Genomic DNA, 22,327 nt, shown 5'->3' with positions numbered 1-22,327 from the left:
CCCCGCCTGCTCTCCCGAGCTCTGCAAAGCCAGAAGGAAAACTGCTTTGGTTTTATGCTGGAAAAATCACCCAGGTGGGGGCTTTTTAAACGTTTTTTTCTTCCCCTCCCTTCACCACCAGCTCCTTCCCCAGCCCAACAGTTTCTGCCAGGTTCGGTGTTCATGTTCCCAAACAAAATCCCTTTTTTTTTCTTTTTTTTTCTTTTTTTTTTTTTTTTTTTTCCCCTCCTTCAGCTCAAGAGAGATTCACAAACCCCTCCCCCGGGACTTCTGGAGAGTTGGTTTATTTTATTTTATTTTTCCTCCCCCCGAAAGCCTGGGGACGTTTTCCAGGTGAGCTCCCAAACCCCTCCAGACCTCACAACCTCCCCCCCACCCCACTCCCAAAACCTCGGAGCATCCAAAAGGTTTTTATTTCGAGCTCTGCCTCTTGTTTTTTACCTCCCGGTATTTCCCAATCCCCACCTAACAGGCAGCAAACCAAATTTCATGAAGTGTTTCTCCTCCACACGCGGGTGGATCTGCCCGAGCAGTCCCCGAGGTAGCCAAGCACAGCAGAATTTCGGGTTTTATGCACACCCACGCTTAAAAAAAAAAAAAAAAAAAAAAAGCAGAAAAAAAAAAAAACCCCAAGACACTCCCCCGGTCCTGCTTGGGAAAGGCAGAGAAATCCAGAGAGCAGCTCGGGTTTCAGCTTCACCACTTGGAGAAGCTGGGACTGGGAATGTTTTGTCATCTGGAGTGGCAAAAAAAAAAAAAAAAAAAAAAAAAAAAGAGGGGAGAAAAAAAAAGAGGGGAGGGAAAAATAAAAAGGGGGGGGAGAAAAAAAAAGGGGGAAGAAAATAAAAAGGGGGGGAAATAAAAAGGGAGGGGGGAAAGAGGGAAAAAAAAAGGGGAGAAAAAAAAGGGGGAGAGGAAAAAAAAAGAGGGGAGAAAAAAAAGGGGAGAAAAAAAAGGGGAGAAAAAAAAGGGGGGAGAAAAAAGGGGGGAGAAAAAAGGGGGGAGAAAAAAGGGGGGAGAAAAAAGGGGGGAGAGAAAAGGGGGGAGAAAAAAGGGGGGAGAAAAAAGGGGGGAGAAAAAAGGGGGGAGAAAAAAGGGGGGAGAAAAGTAAAAAAAGAGGGGAGAAAAATAAAAAGAGGGGAGAAAAAAAAAAGAGGGAAAGAGGGGAGAGAAAAATAAAATGAGGGGAGAGGAAAAAGAGGGGAGGAACAAAAAAAAAAAAAAAAAAAAAAAAAAAAAAAAAAAAAAAAAGGTGGGGAAGGAACTTTCCTGAAGATTTCAAGGGATCCCCTGAGAGCCCGAGAGGGAGTGGGGTGGAAAATGAGAGGAACGTTGGTGCCCCAGGGCAAATGGGCGAATGGGCAGCGTGTGAGTGGTCGGGGCTTTTGTTGGAGGGATTTGGGATTTCCAGTGGCCTTTTAACTCCAAACTGCTCCCGTTCCCCTGTGGGCTCGGGCAGGGAGCAGAGATTGAGCTCCCAGCACCTCTTTTGGGTAAAAAAAAAAAAAAAGCTCTGAGAGTGGCTTGATCGAACCCCAAATGATTTCGTGGGTGCAGTTCACGCCTCCTCTTGCTGCAGCCCCTGGAAGTCCAACCTCCCACCGGGAATCAGAGGGAAAACCAAAGCTTCCCGGCAGCCAGGCTGGGGCAGAACCCCCGAACTGGGCTTTCAGACCCTGCCCCAACCCAACCCCCCCCCTGCAAACCAAAACCCGGGCAGGAAATGAAATCCCGGGAAGTTTTTCCTTTGGGTCCTGCCTTCCCTTCCTCTTCCTCCAATTCTCCTGCTCTCAACCTTTTCCCCGGGACAGCCCCAGGAAATTCCCTGGAATTCCTTTTTCCTCCCCATTTTCTGTTCCTTCCCTTCCCCCAGACCCTCGGAACCACCCGGGGGTTGGACCTGGAGCAGCTTTAAGGTTCCTCCCACCCCGAACTCTCCCTCCTGCCTCACCCTGACCCTCCCTCCCCTTCCTTCAGTCCTGCTGTGACCCGACCCGACCCGGCCCGGTTCCTTCCCGTGCCCTGACCCGGCCCAGCTCAGCCTCTTCCCTCAGCCCTGGCCCAGTTCGCTTGGTCCCATCCCCGGGTTCGGTTCTGGCCCAGTTTGCTCAGACGCATCTCCCAGTGCAGTTCTGGCCCAGTTCCCTCAGCCTCATCCCCCGGCCCAGTTCTGGTCCAGTTCTGGCCCCGCTCAGCCCCATCCCCAGCCCAGTTCTGGTCCAGTTCTAGTCCGGCTCAGCCCCATCTCCCAGCCCAGTTCTGGTCCAGCTCAGCCTCCTCTCCCAGTACATTTCTGGCCCCGTTCGCTCAGCCCCATCCCCCGGTCCAGTTCTGGTCCGGCTCAGCCCCATCCCCCGGTCCAGTTCTGGTCCGGCTCAGCCCATCCCCCGGTTCGGTTCCCACTTCCGGGTTTCCCCGCAATGCATTATGGGTCAGCCCCCCCCCTCAGCCCCTCCCGCGCTCTCCCGGCTCGCGTCACGCGGAGGGGGCGGGGCCATCCCGGCGGCGCGCGCAGCGCTCCCCCTGCGTGACGTCAACGCCCCCCCCCCCTTCCCCTCCCAACGCCTGCGGAGGGAAAGGGCGGGGGCAGGAGGAGATCCCCTCGGCTCCGCCCCCATCCCGAGAGTGACGGCTGCGCTGACCAATGAAAAGCGGAGAAAGAGTGAGTGACGAGAAGGGTAGCCAATGGAAGGGGCGGAGCGGGTGGAGGGGGCGGGGCCTGCGGCCGGGGCGGCCGGGGCTGCGCCTGTCAGCGGGGCGGCGGGATGGCGGCGCTCTACGCCTGCACCAAGTGCCACCAACGCTTCCCCTTCGAGGCGCTCAGCCAGGGCCAGCAGCTCTGCAAGGTCCGGGGAGCGGCGGGGACACTGCGGGGAGGGAGAGGGACGGACGGACAGGGGGTGGCTTGGGAGAGGGGGGGGAGGAATCTGTGAGGGGGTTGCTTGGGGGGGGCAGTGAGGGAGCTGCTGAGGGGGAATTGGTGAGGGAGATGTTGAGGGGAAATCTGTGAGGGAGATGTTGAGGGGAAATCTGTGAGGGAGATGTTGAGGGGAAATCTGTGAGGGAGATGTTGAGGGGGGGATTGGTGAGGAAGGTGCTGAGGGGAGGGGGGGATTAGTGAGGGAGATGAGGGGGAAATTTGTGAGGGAGATGCTGGGGGGGGATTTGTGAGGAAGGTGCTGAGGGGGGGATTGGTGAGGGAGATGCTGGGGGTGGAAATTTTTGAGGGAAATGCAAAGGGGGGAAATCTGTAAGGGAGATGTTGAGGGGGGATTTGTGAGGAAGGTGCTGAGGGGGGGGAATTTATGAGGAAGATGGTGGGGGGGGTCAGTGAGGGAGGTGGGGGGAAATTTGTGAGGGAGATGATGGGGGATTTGTGAGGAAGGTGCTGAGGGGGAATCTGTGAGGGAGATGTTGGGGGGGGATTGGTGAGGGAGATGCTGGGGGGGGTAAGGGCTGACTGGAGGGCTGTTAGGGAAGGAGGGGTGGGCTGAGGGTGTTTTGAGGGGTCTGGGGGCTCTTTGAGTGCCTGGGGGTAACTGGGAGGCTGTTTATGGGAGGGAAGTTGGGGGATATGTAGGGAATCTGGGAGTGTGGGGTGAGTTTTCGTGGCCTGAGGGTGTGAGGTGGGCAGTTCAGGGCTGTGTGAGGAGGAGTGGGGGGGGATCTGGGGGTATTTGGGAGGTTTTGAAGGGGGTGGGAGCCTGGGAACAGCTGGGAGAGCCTGGGGGGTGGTGTTTGGGGGTACTGGGGGCACTGGGAGGGTGGTGGAGAGGGAGTGGTGGGGTTATTGAGGGGGGAAGTGGTGGGGAGGTGGGTGCTGATTGTGAGGGAACTGAACTGGAGGGCTGGAAGAGGAGAGGTTTGGGGAGGATCTGGGGACATTTGTGGTGTTCTTGAAGGAGGGAGGTGGGTCTTGGGGGGCCAGTTTGGGTGTGGGGGGGCAGTTTGTCTGGGGATGAATGACATTAGGGAAGAGGCAGGGTCAGGAAACGGAGTCTCCTGGGACTGCTGAGGCAGATGGGGAGAGGAGGAGGAGGTGAAGCTCAGGGAGGGTGGGGTGAGAGGAGGGCAGGGCTGAGGCAGCCTGGGTGGAAGGCAGAGGTGTGAATAACTGTGTTCCTTCCCCTGGGAGCTGAGGGCACCCACCCTGCCCCTTGTCTGTGGGTGCTGGGCACAACCAAAGCCCTGGTGACAAATCTCAGTTGACTCCTGGCTCACCTCTGACACATCCCCTTCCTCTCCCCTTTTTCCTCTTGCTCTCAGCTCTTTGTAAGAGCAACGTGACTGCCCAGGGAGGAGATGTTTGGGGTTTGAGGGATGTGTGTGCTGGGATTTTGGGGACAGGGGGGGGTGGGGGAAGGACTGCATCTCACCCAGGCCTTCTGCTGTCCACAGGAGTGCCGGATTGCACACCCCATTGTTAAATGCACTTATTGCAGGACTGAATTCCAGCAGGAAAGGTAAATTCTCACTCACCAGGGGTTTCTTTAGAACAGAGGCACCCAGGGAACCCAAATATTTCAACGTCTTTGATAATTTAAGCTGTAGGTTGTTGCTGTGGAGGACTTGGGGCACCTTTGGTTTTCCTCAAGCTGGTGTTTCTCTGTGCTCTCCTTAAATTTGCACTTTTTCCTTGGCTTTTGCTTTTGGTCAGTGCTTAGACTCAACTTCCAGTGAAGGATCTGGGTGCCTCTTCCCAGGAGTTTTCCTCTTGCCTCATTTTTGGTATCGAAAAATTATTTCCTAATGCGTTTTGGCCTTTTTTTTGTGTGTTTTTGTTTGCAAGTGAGTGTGGCTTGCAGAGGAAGGGTTGGCAAACCCCGTGGCTGTGTTGGGGGTGTTTTTTTCCTGTGTTTGTTGGGCAAATACACCTCTGTCCTGACCTCCTGTCACCTCCTCACCCAGAGCTGTCACCAGTGCTGAATCACCCCAGCGAGCCAGTGATTTTTTTTCTTTTTCATAAGGATGAAAAACCAGTGCTACCTGGGGATGCCTTCATTAAAAGACACCTAATAAAACCATTTTTTTTTTTTTTTTTTTTTTTTTTTTTTTTTTGGCAAATTCTCCTCAAGCAGCCAGGGATAGGAGGTGGAATTTTTTATCCGAAGATGAATGTCCCTAGAGATGGAGCCTGGGGAAGGGGGAGAGACAGGATCCTCACCACAGAGGTTGAATTTTCTTTTGGGGAGGTGTTAAGAGGATGATTTGTCTTTTTTTTCACCAGCAAAACCAACACAATATGCAAGAAGTGTGCTCAGAACGTGAAGCTCTATGGCACAGTGAGTCAGGGGGGCTCCTTCTTTCCCTTTCATCTCCCTTTTTGTTATCCTGCTCAATCCCAGAGCAGTTCCTGGGTTGGCTCTGGTTGCAGTAGTGTTGATTGATCAATAACACACAGCTCCCTCAAGCATGAAACTTTTAGCTTTTATTTTAGTCCAAGAAAAGAGCAGCTCTGCCTCATTTTCAGCCAGGAAATGAACCATTTGATAGCAAATCAAAACGGGAGGGTGCTTACCCAGAGGGCTGCAGGAAGCAGTGATAAATCTTTCTTTTCCTGCTTGTCTGAAGTCTGAAAAAGAAAAAAAAGAAAAAAAAAAGAGAGAGGGTTTGATTATGGCTGCTTTGGTGGGAGCTATTTCACAAGATTTCACAGTTCTTGAGGCCACAGCTTGGTTGTTGCCTGGGAAAGGGGGGGAATGAAAGCTCTGAACTGATCTGGGGAGGGGAAGAACAATGGATTTCAGGAATTCACAAGGTTTCTGCTGGCTTCTCCTTCCTTCCAGCCCAAACCCTGCCAGTACTGCAACATTATAGCAGCATTTATTGGCAACAAGTGCCAGCGTTGCACAAACTCAGAGAAGAAGTACGGCCCCCCCCACTCCTGTGAGCAGTGCAAGCAGCAGTGTGCCTTTGACCGCAAGGATGACAGGAAGAAGGTCAGTATCCTGCAACAAAAAAGGGGCCAAAAAGGTAAAAGGGCTGATGGAAGTGATGGTCTGTCCCACCTCCTTCACGTAGCCTCCAAAGGAGGTGTTTGGTGGGTAGGAAGTGTGTGTTTGGGTTGTTTTTCTGGAGCTGAGGGAGCTGGTTTGGTGCTGGTTAATCTCTGCTCCTCTGTGCCAGGGCTGTTGAGAAAGATCTCTCTTTTTTTTTTTTTTTTTGAGGAGAAAAGGCCTCTGGGTGAGACGTGAGGTGCTGATCAGAGAGAGAGGGGTGGGGAATGATCTGAGGAGTGAGAAGTGTCATCCCTCCACCAGGAAGCTTCTGCACACCCTTTGTTTAAACATGAGAGCTCTTAGGAGGGGTGTGCATCCAGGGCCTGCTTCCTGCTGCCTTTAAACTTCTGTTGTTCCTTTGGGAGCCTGACAGTCCCTGTCCATCTCCTGATCCTCCTCACACAGACACCTTGCTGGGCTTGGTCTCCAGTGACCATTCCTTGGCCTTGCTTGGGCAGCAACCCCCCTGGAGTTACCCTGTCTGGGGGATGGGTGCTACCAGCACCAAAGCTTGACAGGGGCTGTATAGAATCATAAAATCCTAGAATTGGCTGGGCTGGAAGGGACCTCAGAGCTCATCAAGTCCAACCCTTGCTCCACTCCCCCCGTGGTTCCCAGCCCATGGCACTGAGTGCCACATCCAGGCTCTTTTGAAATATCTCCAGGGATGGAGAATCCACCCCTTCCCTGGGCAGCCCATTCCAATGGCTGAGCACCCTCTCCAGAAAGAAATTCTTTCTCATGTCCAACCTAAACCTCCCCTGGCACAACTTGAGACCTCTTGTGCCCTCTTGTCTTGCTGAGAGTTGCCTGGGAAAAGAGCCCAACCCCCCCTGGCTCCAACCTCCTTTCAGGGAGTTGTAGAGAGTGATGAGGTCTCCCCTGAGCCTCCTCCAGCCTGAACACCCCCAGCTCCCTCAGCCTCTCCTCATAGGATCTGTGTTGGATCCCTTCACCAGCCCAGTTGCCTCCTTTGGACCTGCTCCAGCACCTCAATCTCCTTCCTGAGCTGAGGGGCCCAGAACTGGCCATCAGCACTGTCTGCATCCCACCCCCCATGCCAGAGACACTCCTCACCTTCTCCAGGAATCCTTTTTGAGTCACTGCTGGTTCCTACAGGATCTTCTCTGTGTTTGCTCTGTGGGCAGGAAGCAAGACCAAAACCTTTTCCCCCTTCTCTCTCTTTCCTCCCCTTCCAGGTGGATGGAAAGCTGCTGTGCTGGCTCTGCACCCTCTCCTACAAACGGGTCCTGCAGAAGACCAAAGAGCAGTGCAAACACCTCAGCAGCTCTTCCCGGGCAAGCCTGCAGGAGAAGGAGCAGTACAGCAGGCTCAGCAGTGGCAGCCACTACAACAGGTAACCCCCAGGAGCTTTTCTGGCAGGCAAAGAGGTCTCCTGCCTGCTCTCTGCTTCTTGGAGGAACTTCCCAGAGGAACTGGGAGAAGCCCCTGCTGGTTCTCAGTGCCCTGGTGCTGGGCTTTGGCAGCTGTTTGTGGGTCAGGAGGATCTGGCCAAGTCAGGCTTTGCTTGTTTGCACTGCTGTGGTGCAGCCTTGCAGGCCAGCAGTGCTGCTTAGTGATGCAGCTTGACTGAACTTGCAGACAATTACAGCTAAATTGGATTTGTAAAACTTGTTGTGTGAAATGCAGATCATAGAATCCTAGAATGGGCTGGGTTGGAAGGGACCTCAGAGCTCATCAAGTCCAACCCTTGCTCCACTCCCCCCGTGGTTCCCAGCCCATGGCACTGAGTGCCACATCCAGGCTCTTTTGAAATATCTCCAGGGATGGAGAATCCACCCCTTCCCTGGGCAGCCCATTCCAATGGCTGAGCACCCTCTCCAGAAAGAAATTCTTTCTAATGTCCAACCTAAACCTCCCCTGGCACAACTTGAGACCTCTTGTGCCCTCTTGTCTTGCTGAGAGTTGCCTGGGAAAAGAGCCCAACCCCTCCCTGGCTCCAACCTCCTTTCAGGGAGTTGTAGAGAGTGATGAGGTCTCCCCTGAGCCTCCTCTTCTCCAGCCTCAACACCCCCAGCTCCCTCAGCCCTTCCTCACAGGACTTGTGCTGGATCCCTTCCCAGCCTCCTTGCTCTTCTCTGGACCTGCTCCAGCACCTCAATCTCCTTCCTGAGCTGAGGGGCCCAGAACTGGACACAGGACTCAAGCTGTGGCCTCCCCAGGGCTGAGCACAGGGGCAGAATCCCTTCCCTGGACCTGCTGGCCACGCTGTTCCTGAGCCAGCCCAGGATGCCATTGGCCTTCTTGGCTACCTGGGCACACTGCTGCCTCCTCTTCAGATGTTTTTGAAGCCTGACTTGCTCACCTCCCCATTGACCCAACTGACACCTTGACTTCTCTTTGTTTTCCATCTCCAGCTGCTCTTCAGGGAATTAACTGTTTTACTGGGCTCTCTTGCACAAGGAAATCTCCTTTCCATGGGCTGAACGTGGGTGGGAATATTTACCTGCTGCTTTGGCTTTTGCCTGGGAGTCCTTGAGGTGCTGACACACAACTCCCTCCTTTTCTAGCCAGAAAACCTTATCCACCTCTTCCATTCAGAATGAAATCCCAAAGAAGAAAGCCAAGTTTGATGCCATATCTGCCAATGGTGACAGGTGAGCCCGTGCCATGGGGAAATTGGGGGTGGGTGCTCTGCTTTGCCCTGATTATTGAAGAATTCAGTGGAAACACCAGGAAACTTTCACCCTTAGAGCAGGAAACTCAGGCTCTGGGGCCTCAAGGGGCTGTGGCAGCAGCTTGCCAGAACTCTGAGTGAGTGTGGCTTGGAATTTAGATGGAAATTGGTAGAGAAAAAGAATACTTCATGCCTGTAGGTGCAGAACAGAAACTGAGCTCCCCAAAAATGAGGAAAATCAGCAGCCAGAGCAGCTTTATCCTCCCCTGCAGTGCCAGGGGGAGCAGGGGGGGTGGTGTGGAGCCCAGGTCTGCAGCTTTCCTGTGCTCAGACTGATCCTCAGGGAGACAGCCTGAGAGGAGAGGTCAGGACTCACCTCCCATCACCCCTTCTGGGGGAGGGATAAGCAACCAAACAGCTCTGGTTTGGAAGCCCCCAGCCCCTTTCTGCTGTCACCCTCGGTGCAGGGTGACATTTGTCACCACCTGTGTGTGCGGGCAGTAGCAGAAAGGGGAGGGGGGAGATTTGATGGCCCCTCAGTTCAAGAAGGACAGGGAAGTGCTTGAAAGAGTCCAGCGCAGAGCTACTGAGATGATTAAGGGAGTGGAACATCTCCCTTATGAGGAAAGGCTGAGGGAGCTGGGGCTCTTTAGTTTGGAGAAAAGGAGACTGAGGGGTGACCTCATCAATGTTTTCAAATATGTAAGGGGTGAGTGTCAGGGAGATGGAGTTAGGCTTTTCTCAGTGGTGACCAGTGATAGGACAAGGGGTAATGGGTGTAAATTGGAGCATAGGAGGTTCAAGTTGAATATCAGAAAAAATTTTTTTACTGTAAGGGTGACAGAGCCCTGGAACAGGCTGCCCAGGGGGGTTGTGGAGTCTCCTTCACTGGAGACATTCAAAACCCCCCTGGACACGTTCCTAGGGGATGTACTCTAGGGGGCCCTGCTCTGGCAGGGGGGGTTGGACTAGATGATCTTTCCAGGTCCCTTCCAACCCCTAGGATTCTATGATTCTATGATTCTATGATTTGAGAGATGGATTTAAATTTTTTTTTTTTAATCACTTTTAGTTATTTATTACACTCTGGTGCATGCATATTTTCATTCCTGCCTTTCCTCTCTGATTCTCAGCGTTCCTTCCTCTCCCGAGATGCTTTGTCCCCCTACCCAGAGTGTCCCAGCCCCCCTGGTGCAGTGGGCTGCTTCCCAGCAGAGCCTCGGTGCCCACCATTGTCCTGTTGCTCAAGGCACTGACATCCTGAAGTGAGATCACCCCTTGTTTTCTCTCCCACCCCCTCGTCCCCCCCAAACCACCACCCCTTGCCCTCCCTCCTTGGGAACTGCCTCACACCTGGGAACTGTCCCTTGCCAGGGATCTTTTCCCAAATAACAGCAGGGAATTGGGAGCAGGGAGCAGAGCCCAGGATTGTTAGTGCTAAAGGGTCTGGTAATTAACTACTCATTTACCTGCCTTCTCTGGCTTTTATTCCAGTTACTGCTGACACCTTGTCAATGCTTGAGAAATGGGAAATGAGAACTTAGAGAATTTTGTCAAGAGTCCTCCAGAGTGGGCTTTTTAAAATCTGAACAGTGCTTTCAGTTAAAAGTTGGGAAGGTTTCAGGATTAACTGGAGCTGAGCACAGAGTGAGCAGAAATCATCTCCCTGCTTTTAGTGCTGGTGGAGTCAGAGGAGAAACTGGCAACTGGTGCAGCCCATCAGCTTTTCCTCCAGAGCCCTGCTGAGGCTCCTCCTCACCTGCCCAGGCTGCTCTAGGACACCACCAGATATTTTATCTGCTCACTGAAGCCTGGGCTGAGACCTAACAACTTACTGTAAGCCCTGTGCTGGCTTGAAATTACCCCAGAAGCAAAAAAGGTCCTGTGCTCTGGCATCAGTGGCTCAGCCACTCATTTGCACACATCAGAAGAATCAAATGGTTTCTTTTCTGTTTGCTCTTGGGTCAGATGTTGTCACTTTCCAGCTCCTGCCAAGGCTCTGGGCCTTGCCACAGACTTTTTTTTTTTTTTTTTTTTTTTTTTGATGAATCCCAGTAACAAACTGTGTAATTTTAGCATCTGCTGAAAAGCTCCAGCAACACAGTGGAGAAAAGGCAAAGCTGGAGCTGCCTTAAATAAACACAGGGCTGCCTTGCTTGAGTGGAATAATAATGGGGCTTCATTAAGTGTGGCTTTGGGAGTTGCTGGGATTCTTGTGGTGAGGATGAACCCTCCAAAAACCTCCTCCTCTTGCACCATCAGGTTGTTTTTCTGCCCCAGAGTCACAGCCTGAGTGTAGAGTTAGGGTCTGCCCCAGCACAGGGTTTGTGGGGTGGGGGGGACACCAGCTTTCTGTGCAGCCTCTCCTGGCTCCAGCCTCCAACAGGGCACAGTTTGGGTGCACTTGACCTCAGCTACACCCCCACCAGGGTTCAGCTTCTCTGAAGTGTCTTCCCCTTTGCAGATAGGATAGAAATTCCTTTACCAGATCTTCCTGGACTCCCTCTGTCTGTTTTCAGTCTGATATTTTGGGGTGGTTGTTGCTCCCTGTCACACAGGGCCTGAGGGATTTCCAGTGCTCATTTAGTGGGTGGTGTGGAACTGGGGGAGCTCTGGGAGGAGCCAGAGTTGCTTTTCCCAACCCAGGGCCTCTCAGCACATCCTGCAGCAGCCCTTCCCCTCCTGATCCTGCACCCCCTCAGCTCTGAGGTGCACCCCAGCTTCACCTCCCACCTCTGCTGCTCTGCTGGGCCCACTTCAGGCAGTCTCAGTGTCCTCTGCCTCTCACACAAACACTGCCAGAAGTGTTTTGATGTTCCAGGCTTCTCCACCTAAGGTGCTAAATTGTGCTTTTTAACACCAGGCAGTGAGGAGTGGGGGAGGGCAGCGTTGCCAGCAAATCTAATTTAGCAAAAAGATTCTTATTTGCATAAAAAAGTCTTTCTGGATGCTTTAACCCCCCCCCTCCCCCGGGGCTTGGGCTGAACTGTGTCTGCCTTTGCTGGAGTCAGGGGAAGGCTCAGTTCAGGTGCTTGTTCTGCTTCATCTGGGTGGAATTTTTGGCAGGTGGGGGATGTTTCTGTCTGAGGATGCTGACTCTTCAGCCTGGTCTGGGCCTCTTCACCTGACTTGAAGAGCAAAGAAAACAAAAATCTTGAAGCTGAGCATTTCTTTGGCCTCCTTGCAGCCATTTAACAGGTGTGGAGTTCAAGGCAGTCGTTTTGCTTCCTTCCTCACTCAGAAGAGGTGTGGGTGTCTTTGGCAGAGCTCCTTTTTTTTCTTCCTGTCTCCACTGAAAGCAGTGGGAGCTCATTAATACAGTTTTTTTTCAGACTGTTCAAACTGCAGAGCACCTCTCTCTCTCCCTGGGCCTGCCCAAGGGGCTGGGATCCTGAGATGGGGTTTATTTGTAGGGTCAGTGGCTTTTTTTGGTGGTTTATTTGGTTGTTTTCATTCTTAATCTGCTAAAGAACTGGAGTGACAGGTATGTGGCAGTTTTTCTTCTAATTTTTCCTTCAGGTGGAGGTAGAGACAAGAGGAACCTTTCATTACTAACTTGTCACTCTCTCAAAACAAAAGCAGTAGAGGAGGGGAAAAAAAAAAAAAAAAAAACCAAGAAGAACAAAGCCCCAAAAAGTTGCATCTCTAATTAGCACCTTGACACATTTGAGGGTGCATTTTGCAGCAGCTGGGCAGGAAAACACCATGGATTTGGCAGGAGGGGGTGGCTGGGCACCCAGAGCTCCTTGTCACCCACGGGTGGGTGCAGACCCCAGGGCAGGAGGAACCCCTGGGAGCCCTGGGCTCGGGGTCTTGGGCTGCTGAGTGCCAGAGTGGCTCCTTGGCAGGCTGCTGGCCCTCCTGTCCCTTCTCCCCACTGGGTGGCAGGGCTGGCTCTTCCCTTCCTGCCTCCACAGGAGCTGCCAAGGAGGGAATTTTTCCTGCCAGAGCTGCTCAGGGAAATGTGAGCATCTCCCAGCACCTCAGGACATGGCAGGAGGGAAGCTTGCCTGGGCAGAGGAGTGGTGTAAGGAGGAGTTTGTTTCTAGCCACAGGCAGTCCAGGAGGAAGCCTTTTTTTTTTTTTTGCTCTGTGGAGGCTGCTTTTTTTTCCCCCCCTTTTTTTTCCTTCCCTCCTCCCCAGCATCTTTGCACTGAGTGGGAAATGGGAGCTGCTGTCAGGAATGTGCTGTCAGACAGGAAGGTGCTGGAGCACCCAGCCCCATCTTGCAGAGCCTCCCCTGGGGGAAATCACTTGAGCAGAGTTTTAAAATGGGAGATTTTTTCTTCTCCTGGGTGTCACCTGCTGCTGCACTGGAGAGCAGACAAGTCCAGTGCTAGATCCAGGGGCAGATTCATCAAATCCCAAACTGGTTTGGGTTGGATTCATCAAATCCCAAACTGGTTTGGGTTGGAAAGGACCTTAAAGCTCCCCCAGTGCCCCCCCTGCCATGGGCAGGGACCCCTCCCCCAGCCCAGGGTGCTCCAAGCCCCATCCAAGGTGTCCATGAAAGCTTCCAGGGATGAGGCAAACATAATTAATGCTCCTTGACTTAATCAGCAAGGAATCATGGAAGGGTTTGGGCTGGAGGGGACCTTAAAGCTCATCCAGTCCCACCTGGACAATCCAGGGACCCCTCCCCAGCCCAGGGTGCTCCAAGCCCCATCCAACCTTGGGCACTGCCAGGGATGGGGCAGCCACAGCTTCTGGGGGAACTCAGCACCCTTAAATTAAAGAATTTCTCCCTCATGCCCAACCTCAATCTCCCCTCTGCCAATTTGAAACCCTTCTCCCTCATCCCATCCCTCCAGCCCCTTGTCCCAAGTCCCTCCCCAGCTTTCCTGGAGCCTTTTGAGGCACTGAAAGGAGCTCTAAGGTCTCCCCACAGCCTTCTCCAGACAGCAGAACCCCAACTCTTCCCAGCCTGGCTCCAGGTTCTGGCCATGCTGTCCCCAGTCTGCTGCAGCTCCCAGCTTCCTAGCTGAGTGCAGGCTTTAGGAGATGTCTTGACCTACTCTGGAGGCTTTAAAAAATAAAATGCCAGGGTTCAGGCAAGCCTGGCTGCTTCTCTTTATGGCAGCAGTGCCAGACTCCAAGTAATCTTCAAGGTGAAGCTTTGTTGTCTTTAGGACTGTGAAATTTTTATACAGCAGTTTCAGGCCTGTGGGGCTGGGGGTTGCTCCCTTTTTAGCATCCAGAGATAAAAATCAGGCTTCTCATCACAGCCCTAAGGATCAAGTGAGCTCCCTGGGCCTGTGGCTGCAGCTTCTTTTATCTTCTGATTGTCAGTGTTCCCCTAGTGCAGGGCTCTGCCCGGATCACTGGGATTCTCCTAGGGAGGTTTGGGAATTACCAGTGCAGTGCAGTGAGTCCTGACCAAATAAATTTTCCCCTGGTTGCTTAGGTTTAGAGTCCCTGGTGGGCACCAAGCTATTTCTCTGTCTTCCTGGAGGCTTTTTCCTGCTCTGTAGTGGTAATGAAGCTTCTTCCTAAATTGCTGGATCATTGTGGAATCCAAAGTACCAAAGTGGGTTTTTTTCCCCCTTTCTCGTGCTGAGGACACTGCTGACTTTTAATTTTGATGACTCCCTTTGCTTTGTTTGTGTGGCTTGAGGTCATTTGTTTCTCTTTCCTGTTCCTTCCTTGCCAGGATGCTCATTTACATGTCCTGAAAGGTTTTGCTGTCCCTCCAGGGAGCAAAGAGAGTTCCTTAAGTGGTTGCAATAAAGTTTCTTGAGCTTTCTGATCGCTTGGTTTTAACTCCTGGCTTTGAAAAAAGCTCCTGGCTGTTTGAGTCGTTGCTGCAGACACTTGACCATGGAGACTTTTGGAGTCCCCTGTCCCTGCTGATCACTCAATAAACAACTGGATCTATTTTAGATTCCTCATGCTGCTCATCCCCGGTGTTTCCCAAATTCCAGGTGGCATCCAGGGCCGGTAACAGCCGAATTCTGGGGGTGTTTGGAGAACACGATTGTCCCTGAACGACTCCCATCTGTGTGGGAGTGTCCCGGCCTCGGGGAAGAGGAGGGCTGCTGATCAAGAGGCTTTCTCTTTTCTTTGGTGCAGTTTTTCTCCGGACCTGGCTCTGGACTCTCCCGGGACTGATCACTTTGTGATCATTGCCCAGCTGAAGGAGGAAGTGGCTACTTTGAAAAAGATGCTTCACCAGAAGGATCAGATGATTCTGGAGAAGGAAAAGAAGGTAGAGCCCTGGGTTTGCTTCCTCCCCACCCAGTGTGCTGACATCTTCAGACAGATCACACCCCAGCTGAGGTTGGCTTTTTATTTAGAGTTTAGATTTATCCAAACCAGATAAATCTCGATTTTACCTGGATTGAGGTTGGACATGAGGAAGAAATTTTTTGGGGTGAGGGTGCTGAGCCCCAAGGTGCCCCCAGAAGCTGTGGCTGCCCCATCCCTGGCAGTGTCCAAGGTTGGATGGGGCTTGGAGCACCCTGGGCTGGGGGAGGGGTCCCTGGATTGTCCAGGTGGGACTGGATGAGCTTTAGGGACCCCTCCAGCCCAAACCCTTCCATGATTCCTTGCTGATTAAGTCAAGGAGCATTAATTATGTTTGCCTCATCCCTGGAAGCTTTCATGGACACCTTGGATGGGGCTTGGAGCACCCTGGGCTGGGGGAGGGGTCCCTGGATTGTCCAGGTGGGACTAGATGAGCTTTAAGGTCCCCTCCAGCCCAAACCCTTCCATGATTCCTTGCTGATTAAGTCAAGGAGCATTAATTATGTTTGCCTCATCCCTGGAAGCTTTCATGGACACCTTGGATGGGGCTTGGAGCACCCTGGGCTGGGGGAGGGGTCCCTGCCCATGGCAGGGGGGGCACTGGGGGAGCTTTAAGGTCCTTTCCAACCCAAACCAGTCTGGGACTCAATGATTCCATGATCTTGGAGAGAGCAAGAGAGTTTCTGGCTGTTCCCAGGCTGCCTCCCCTCCCAAGTTGAAGAGGTTTTCTAGACCCACCCAGGAGATCTCATGAAGTCATTTTTCTGACCACTGGCTCTGAGACCTCTGTGGGGAAGGTCTGGGGGGGGCAGGACTGAGAAAACCCCACTGCAGAAAGACAGCTCTGGCTGCTCCTGCACCTCTGCCACATGTTTGGTGTCCTTGCACTCCCCCTGCCCACCCCAGCACATTTCCCACCCCTTCCACTCTCACCCCACTGCTGCAGAGGCACTGACCCACGGGAAGGTGCTGCTGGGGTGAAGGCATTCATTTCTTCTTCCAGCTGACTTGCTCCTTCCTGCTTCATCTGCAGATCACAGAGCTGAAAGCTGACCTGCAGTACCAGGAGTCACAGATGAGGGCAAAGATGAACCAAATGGAGAAGACACACAAGGAGGTCATGGAGCAGTTACAGGTGACACCATTTTTGTGTGACTTTGCTGAGCTGTGCTGTCCCCAGGAGTGGCTGAGGACACTCCTGAGCAGAACTGCTGCCCACACAGCTCAGTTCATGCTTCTCAGCCTCTCCCCAGCTCTGACCCAGGCTGCAGGGCATCATTTCCTCTGAGTTAGATCCTCCTGGCTGCTCTCTGCTCAGGCTCAGACTTTCTGCCATGTCAGCTGCTGCATTGTGTCCCCCAGGGACTCTCAAACTCATTTCCCTTCTTACCAAAACCAGGTTTGAACCCATTTCTGCAGAACCTTTGCACCCCATAACTCTACCCGTGAGTTCTGGGACCAGTAACAAAACTGGAGGAAGAAACCAGCAGTTCCTTAACCTAACACTGGATCTCTGCAGCCCAAATAAAGAAATCCCTGAGCTGGAGGGAACAGGGAGAGCAGGATTCTTGTGGTGGCAGATGAGCAGAGACAACTGAGACACCAGGGGCCAAAGGGGAACTGGTTACAGGGAAGAAATCAGCCACAGAAAGGAACTTTGCCCCCTTTTAATGACTCTGGGCTTTAGAAGCCTGAAGGGTGAGAAAGGGGAGGGGAGAAGACAAAAGGTTTCTGTTCCCTCTGAGGAAACAGCCCCTCCTCCCTCAGCACACACCCAGGGTCACCAGCAGAGGGAAGGTTTGGGAGGCTGGAACCTGTCAGAAAGCTGCTGCGTGGGAGATCCCTTTCCCAGGCCACTTCCTGAAGGGCTGCAGAGCTGTCTGGAGGTTGGGATATCTGAGGGGGTGTGCCCAGGGCTGGCTGGGGCACTGGTGACTTGTGTTTGAGGGATGGTGACAGCCAGAACCTTCTCTCTCTGCTCTGCTCTACTGATCTCTGGCAGCCCAGAGCTGTTCCTGGCTCATAGTTTTGGGTGGCCTGCAAAAAATGAGTTGTTTTTTACTCCAGCTCTGAACAGACAACGTTCCACTGCCTCAAACCACTTTTTGGTTGCCCTGACAGCCCTGGCCCTGAGCTCAGGGGCAACTTGGGAGCTGTCCCCCTGTCCCCTGGGGTGTTTTCCTGGGGCAGGCTGGGTGTGCAGAGGAACAGGAACCCTGCTGCTGGAGCTGGAGGAAAACATCTGCTTTGAAAGCTGTCAGAAACCTTCCTGCAGCCTTAGATTTGCTCAGTTATGAAAAAAAAAATTAAAAAATATAAGGAATGATCAGATCCAGGAGCAGGTTTGTCCGTGGCCACCTGGGTGGGAAGAGGTTTGCATGGCTGTGGTGTTTGGTGCTGAGCTCAGGCTGGGGCTGCCCTGAACTCATTCTCTGTGGAGTTGGAATGTTTCACACTGCAGCTGGCATGGACTGGGGCTCTGGAAACTTTCATCTCTGATTCCAAACTCAAAGTTCAAATCCTCTGGGTGCATTGTAGGTGCCTGGCACTGTTCATATGATTCCCTTTTTTGAACTTGCTCTTTGGGTTTTTATTATTTAGTGGGGGGAAGCAGGGGTGTCTGTATTCTGCCAGTCTGCAGGAGGCAGAAAGAAGCTGTACACCACAGGCAGCCCTGGAGCAGAGGGTTTAACTCCTCTAATAATTCAGTCAGTCATGGGAAACCAATACAAAAGAGCTGTACCTGGCTTCACAGGGCTCTTATCCTACAGCTAAAGTGGGATTTCCTGCTGAGGCCAGAGCAGAGTGAGCTCAGAGCTCTGGCAGAAAGGGCTGGAGAGCCTTGGCCAGAAGTTGCCATGATTTTTAATTAGGGGGAAGCCAGAGAGACTGTGGGTTGGTGCTCTGGTGAGTTTGAAAGCTGCTGCAGGGTCAGTACAGAGCTGAATCCTGGTGAAATTGTGGGGTGGGGTGGTGAAACCAAGGGTGAAACAAAGCTGGGGAGCAGTGAGCTGCTCCTTCTGCTTTTTGGTACAATTGAGAGTGTGAGGCAGGGCAAGGTGGGCTCTAAAACAAGAGCCAGGATGGTGAGGGCTTGAGCCACTGGAGATTTATTCCCCATTCATTCCAAGCTCAGCAGCTGGTGAAAGGGGAAGGAGGGAGAGCTGGTGGCTGTCCTTGCCTGGTTTAATGACAAGTTTGTCACCTTTGGCAGGGGAAGCTCTTAACTTCCAGCCCACTTCTCAGGAAGGGTGGGAGTGAGGAGCCTTTTCCAGGTGGTTGGAGGTGAGATGCTGAGCTCACACAGCCCCCTCTGCCTCCTTTTTCACCTGTGGAAGGAGGACCCAGAGGATGCAGCTTCTCTCCAGGCAATCTAGAATCCCCAAACTAACCCTGAGCTGTGCCATTAAATCCCCATTTCCCCTTTTTTTTTTTTTTTTCCAGGCCAAGAACAGAGAACTCCTGAAGCAAGCAGCTGCCCTATCCAAAGGCAAAAAGCCTGAGAAGTCGGGAGCAATAACCTCCCCCTAAAACCAAACCCCCCCAGTCTGGGAGCTTTCCCCAGCATTAAGCAAGGAGCCCAGGAGTCCTGCCTGATCTCTGGAAGCTCACACCTCAGTGTTGTCACTCCCCTGCTGCCATGGACTTGATGAAAACACTCAGTGTGTGTTGCCTTGCCACAGCCTCCTCCAGCATCTCTGGGTTCCCATCACTGTTGAACACCAGCTCATATCCCAGCAATCCCCAGGGAGAGGTCCCAGCCATCCTAACTCCCTTTTTTTTTGAAGTTTGATTGGTTTGGGTTTGGTTTTTTTTTGTTTTTTTTCCTTATCAGTTCCTCCCACTGCCAACCCTTTCTTGTTAGCAAACAGGAACCTGCTGCATGAGAGACTCCTGGCTGGTTCCCAACCTGCTGCTGGGAGGCAGCAGCCCTGGAGAAGCCACGAGCAGTGGGTGGGGAGAGCTCCAGTGGAACTTTTCCCTCCTCAAAAGGAAATCACCAGCCCAACAGATGTTACTGGAAGGTTGTGCCACTGCTGAGAACTGAGATCCAGCTTTTTGAAGATGCTTCCAAAATGGGGGCTTATGGTATTTATCTTGGAAGGGTTGTTTTTTTAGTTATTATTTTGTCTTGGTCTTCTTTTTTTTTTTTTTTTTTTTTTCCTGTCAGCTTGGCAAACCCAACCCTCCTGGCTTTGTGTGTTCTTGTTTTGTTGTGACAGCTTTTGGGTTGGGAGCCAGAGTGGAACCACACAAACCCAAACCCTGTCCCCCCACCCCACGGTGACTCGGTGACCTCTGGGGCTTTGATGACTCGGTGTGATCAACCATCTTTTACTCCTTCAGAGTTCAAGGCTTGGATTTTTCCCTCAGATCCAATTCCCCCTTTTCCTGCCCCATTCCTCCTTCCCTTCCAGCTGCAGAAACAGAAGCCAGGTTGGCTCCAGGGAAGAGCTTACTCAGGCAGCCACCCAAGCCATGGAGCATTTCTTGGGGCTCTCCAGGGACATTTCTCAACTGCTGCTTCAAAAGCCAGCAGGATAAAAGGGCTATGACAGTTCCCTGGAACAGGGACGTGCTCCTCAGAACCAGCACAGAGCCCACAGAACCCTCCAGCTCCCCCCAGGCTCTCGGGGTGGAAGCAGAGGGATCAGAAGCACTTGGCATCCAGCACCCAACTCCTCCAGCCAGGGGGGGAAAAAACAGCTCAGGGTTTGGAGACCCTCAGGGTGGAGGAGCAGGGGGTGAAGCTTTAGTCTGGAGCAGCTCTGGAGGTAGGTAGTGAAGTTGGCCTGTTGGATGCAGGGCTGGCTGCTCTGTCAGGGGTTTTATTAAGATTTTAACTAGAGATTGTGATGTTTTCTTTCATCCTTTTTTTTTTTTTTTTTGGTGGTAATAAAGATAACTTTACTCAAAGGCACTTTTTTTGATGATGCTGGCTTCCAGCATGGAAGGAGCACACTGCAGCATCACTCTGCCATCTGGGATTTTTCTTTATTGTTGTTGTTGTTCCTTTGTTTTGTTTTGTTTTGTTTTTTTTTTAAAGAGATTTCTGATGTGAAAACGAGGAAAAAGAAAAAAAAAAAATTGTTACACTTTGCCAGAGTGTGACAGCAGAAAAATACCTAATTTTATACTTCACATGTTTTTAGAAAATGAGGTGCATTGGTGGGGTTTTTTAAAAATGGGGGTTTTGCTTTTCTGCTTCCCTCCAGATACAGAAATGAACAGAGGGAGGAAGGCCCTGTAGACACTATTATGGGGTGGGGTTTTTGGTTTGTTTTTTTTTTTTTAAATTGTGAGAAATCTGACCATCCAGTTGAGTAGCTGAGGATTTGTAGTAATAACATTGTTTCTTTGTATGTTTGTAATAATGGAGATTTTAAAAGGGATGCTTTGATTTGTACAAAACTCTGAGGACTGTAAAAATGTTTTAAAAAAAAAAACAAAAAAACCAAACAAATCTTCCTCTGTGTCTGCTACTTTCTATTTGAAAAAAAAAACTAAAAAAACCAAACAAAACCCAACAAACCCAAACCCAGAGCATCATCCTTCCCTGCCTGGAACTGATTTAGCTCCTGCTGGTTGTGCTGCTCTGGAGTCTGGAGTGTTCTGGGAAGGAGATGAGGAATTTTCTATTGTTTGCTTCATTCCTACTTTTGTCTCTATCTTGAAATCCTCCTGATTTAAAGCCTGTTGCTAGGATCCATGTTCCTTGGTTACATCCAGCTTCCCAGGACCCATCTGGCTGTGAGCCCACCAGATCTGTCCTCTGCTTTTCTTCTTCCCCAAGCACTTGAATGAAGACAGAAAAAAGAAAAAAAAAAGCCAAGAGGATGAGGGGCTTTGTTCTTTTTAAAATAAAGCTGCAAACGAGGTGAGAAAACCCCAATTGTGACTCTGAAGTCTTCCCCTGAGCCATGAGTCTGGAGGTAAAACAGGCTGGGGGGTGGATTTTGGGGTTGTTTTTTTTAAAAATTATTATTTTATTTGAAAGCTTCTAATTTTCCAGCAAAAATCTGGTAGTGCAAAACTGGAGTTTTCCACTTGGGAGCTGTAGTAAAAAACCTGTTGTGGTTTTTTTCTCCTCTGCCACCAGTGCTGTGGCACTCCAGAAATCCCTCCCCCAGGGTAGGGAAAGGCAAACTCTGCCTCTCTTGAGAGCTTCTCCAGCTCAAAATGATCTTTCCAGGTTCTGTTTTTCAAAGCTGCACCCAAAAAAAAAAAAAAAAAAAAAAAAAAAAAAAAAAGAAAAAAAATATTAAAAAAAATAAAAAGAAAAGACATTTTTCTATGGTTCTTTTTGACAAAATGCCCAAATCCATTGTTAGATACAGGGAAGAAAGAGCAGTTCTCTGAAACCTTTTTTCAGCAGTGTTACTCTTCCAATCTCTCTTTTCCAGCCTCTTTTAGTTTTCTGAGCTCTTTGATCCCATTCCAAGCCCTTTGGCTTCTCCCTCCTGGGAGGCCAGAGGCAGATGGGTTTCTGCTGCTCAGGGTTTCCCTCTGCCAGCTCCCAGCTCCCTGCCCCAGCTTTGGGAGATTTCCTGGCAGCACTGGAGCTCTCCAAACCTCACCCAGTTCTTGCAGCTCAGGGTGACACCTGGGGACACCTAAAATCCCCCAGGACAGGGTGCAGGGTGTCCTCAGAGTCCTTGGAAGCTTCCTCAGCTGTCCCTTGGCTCTGGGGCCCTCAGCAGCTCCTTGTCCATCCTTCTCAGGCTCATTTTCAGCTTGAAGATGCCCAAATCTTGAGCTTGCAGCCCCCAGAAGCTCCCAGGAAGGGGACTTGGGACTTCTGGAGGCTCCTGAGAAGGGGACTTGGGACCTCTGGATGTTTCCAGGGTGTTTTATCTCCCCTGCCCTCCACAGACCTCACCACCCCCTGGAATGTGCCCATTCCTCCTCCTCCGGGCTCCCAGGCAGTGGGAAGAGACAAAGCCAACCAAAAATCCTCATCCCCACCTCCTGTCCTGGGGCTCTGAGCCAGAGGGAAGATTTCCAACAGGTTTGGGGCAATTTTTGCAATTCCCAACCAGATCTTGGGGCAGCTCCTGCCTCTATCTGCTGGCACAGGCTTCCTTCTCTCTGTGGTTTATCCTCTGCTTCTGTGGTTTATCCTTCTGCTTCTGCCATCAGTTTGGATGCTTGCAGAGGGGTCTACTTAATTTATATGGTGATGATTTATTCTGGGTTGTGATTGCTTTATTTTTATTTTAAAGCTTTAGGAGAACAGAGGTTTCACAGTAACTGAGTGCACCTGAATGTTCCACGCTGCCCTCAGCCACCTGCTAGGAATGAAAACAAGCTCAGAAATGAGACTTCCACTTTTTAGGTCAGTATTTTTTTTCCCCCATTTCCCCTCCTTTCAGGTGGGGCTTTCCTTTGCCTGCTTCCAGCAGAAATATCTCCTGAAAAGAGATCTCCAGAAGCTCAAATTCCCTGG

At 51.5% G+C, this 22,327-nt stretch overlaps 1 protein-coding gene across 3 annotated transcripts; it reads left to right on the top strand.

Annotated features, from left to right (window-relative positions):
* Positions 1-2,708: 2,708 nt before the first annotated feature.
* FAM76A (family with sequence similarity 76 member A) lies at positions 2,709-22,208 on the top strand. 3 transcript variants are annotated; one of them, XM_071768100.1, is made up of 10 exons: positions 2,709-2,846; positions 4,399-4,463; positions 5,228-5,282; positions 5,787-5,939; positions 7,199-7,356; positions 8,531-8,617; positions 9,771-9,902; positions 14,707-14,842; positions 15,914-16,015; positions 22,104-22,208. In XM_071768100.1, exons 1-10 carry the CDS (start codon positions 2,766-2,768, stop codon positions 22,107-22,109), a joined length of 975 nt encoding a protein of 324 aa, XP_071624201.1. In that variant the 5' UTR covers positions 2,709-2,765; the 3' UTR covers positions 22,110-22,208. The 3 variants fall into 3 exon arrangements, with proteins under 3 accessions (XP_071624201.1, XP_071624204.1, XP_071624202.1); XM_071768103.1 differs by lacking the exon at positions 22,104-22,208 and adding an exon at positions 18,325-20,344; XM_071768101.1 differs by lacking the exons at positions 9,771-9,902; positions 22,104-22,208 and adding an exon at positions 18,325-20,344 and having other exon boundaries at positions 2,710-2,846.
* The last annotated feature ends 119 nt before the right edge of the window (positions 22,209-22,327 follow it).

This window comes from Heliangelus exortis, chromosome 24 (assembly GCF_036169615.1).
Source record: "Heliangelus exortis chromosome 24, bHelExo1.hap1, whole genome shotgun sequence".
In the NCBI taxonomy this organism is placed as follows: domain Eukaryota; kingdom Metazoa; phylum Chordata; class Aves; order Apodiformes; family Trochilidae; genus Heliangelus; species Heliangelus exortis.
The sequence above is the reverse complement of the archived record's forward strand: the minus strand, read 5'-3'. Positions and strand labels throughout refer to the sequence as shown.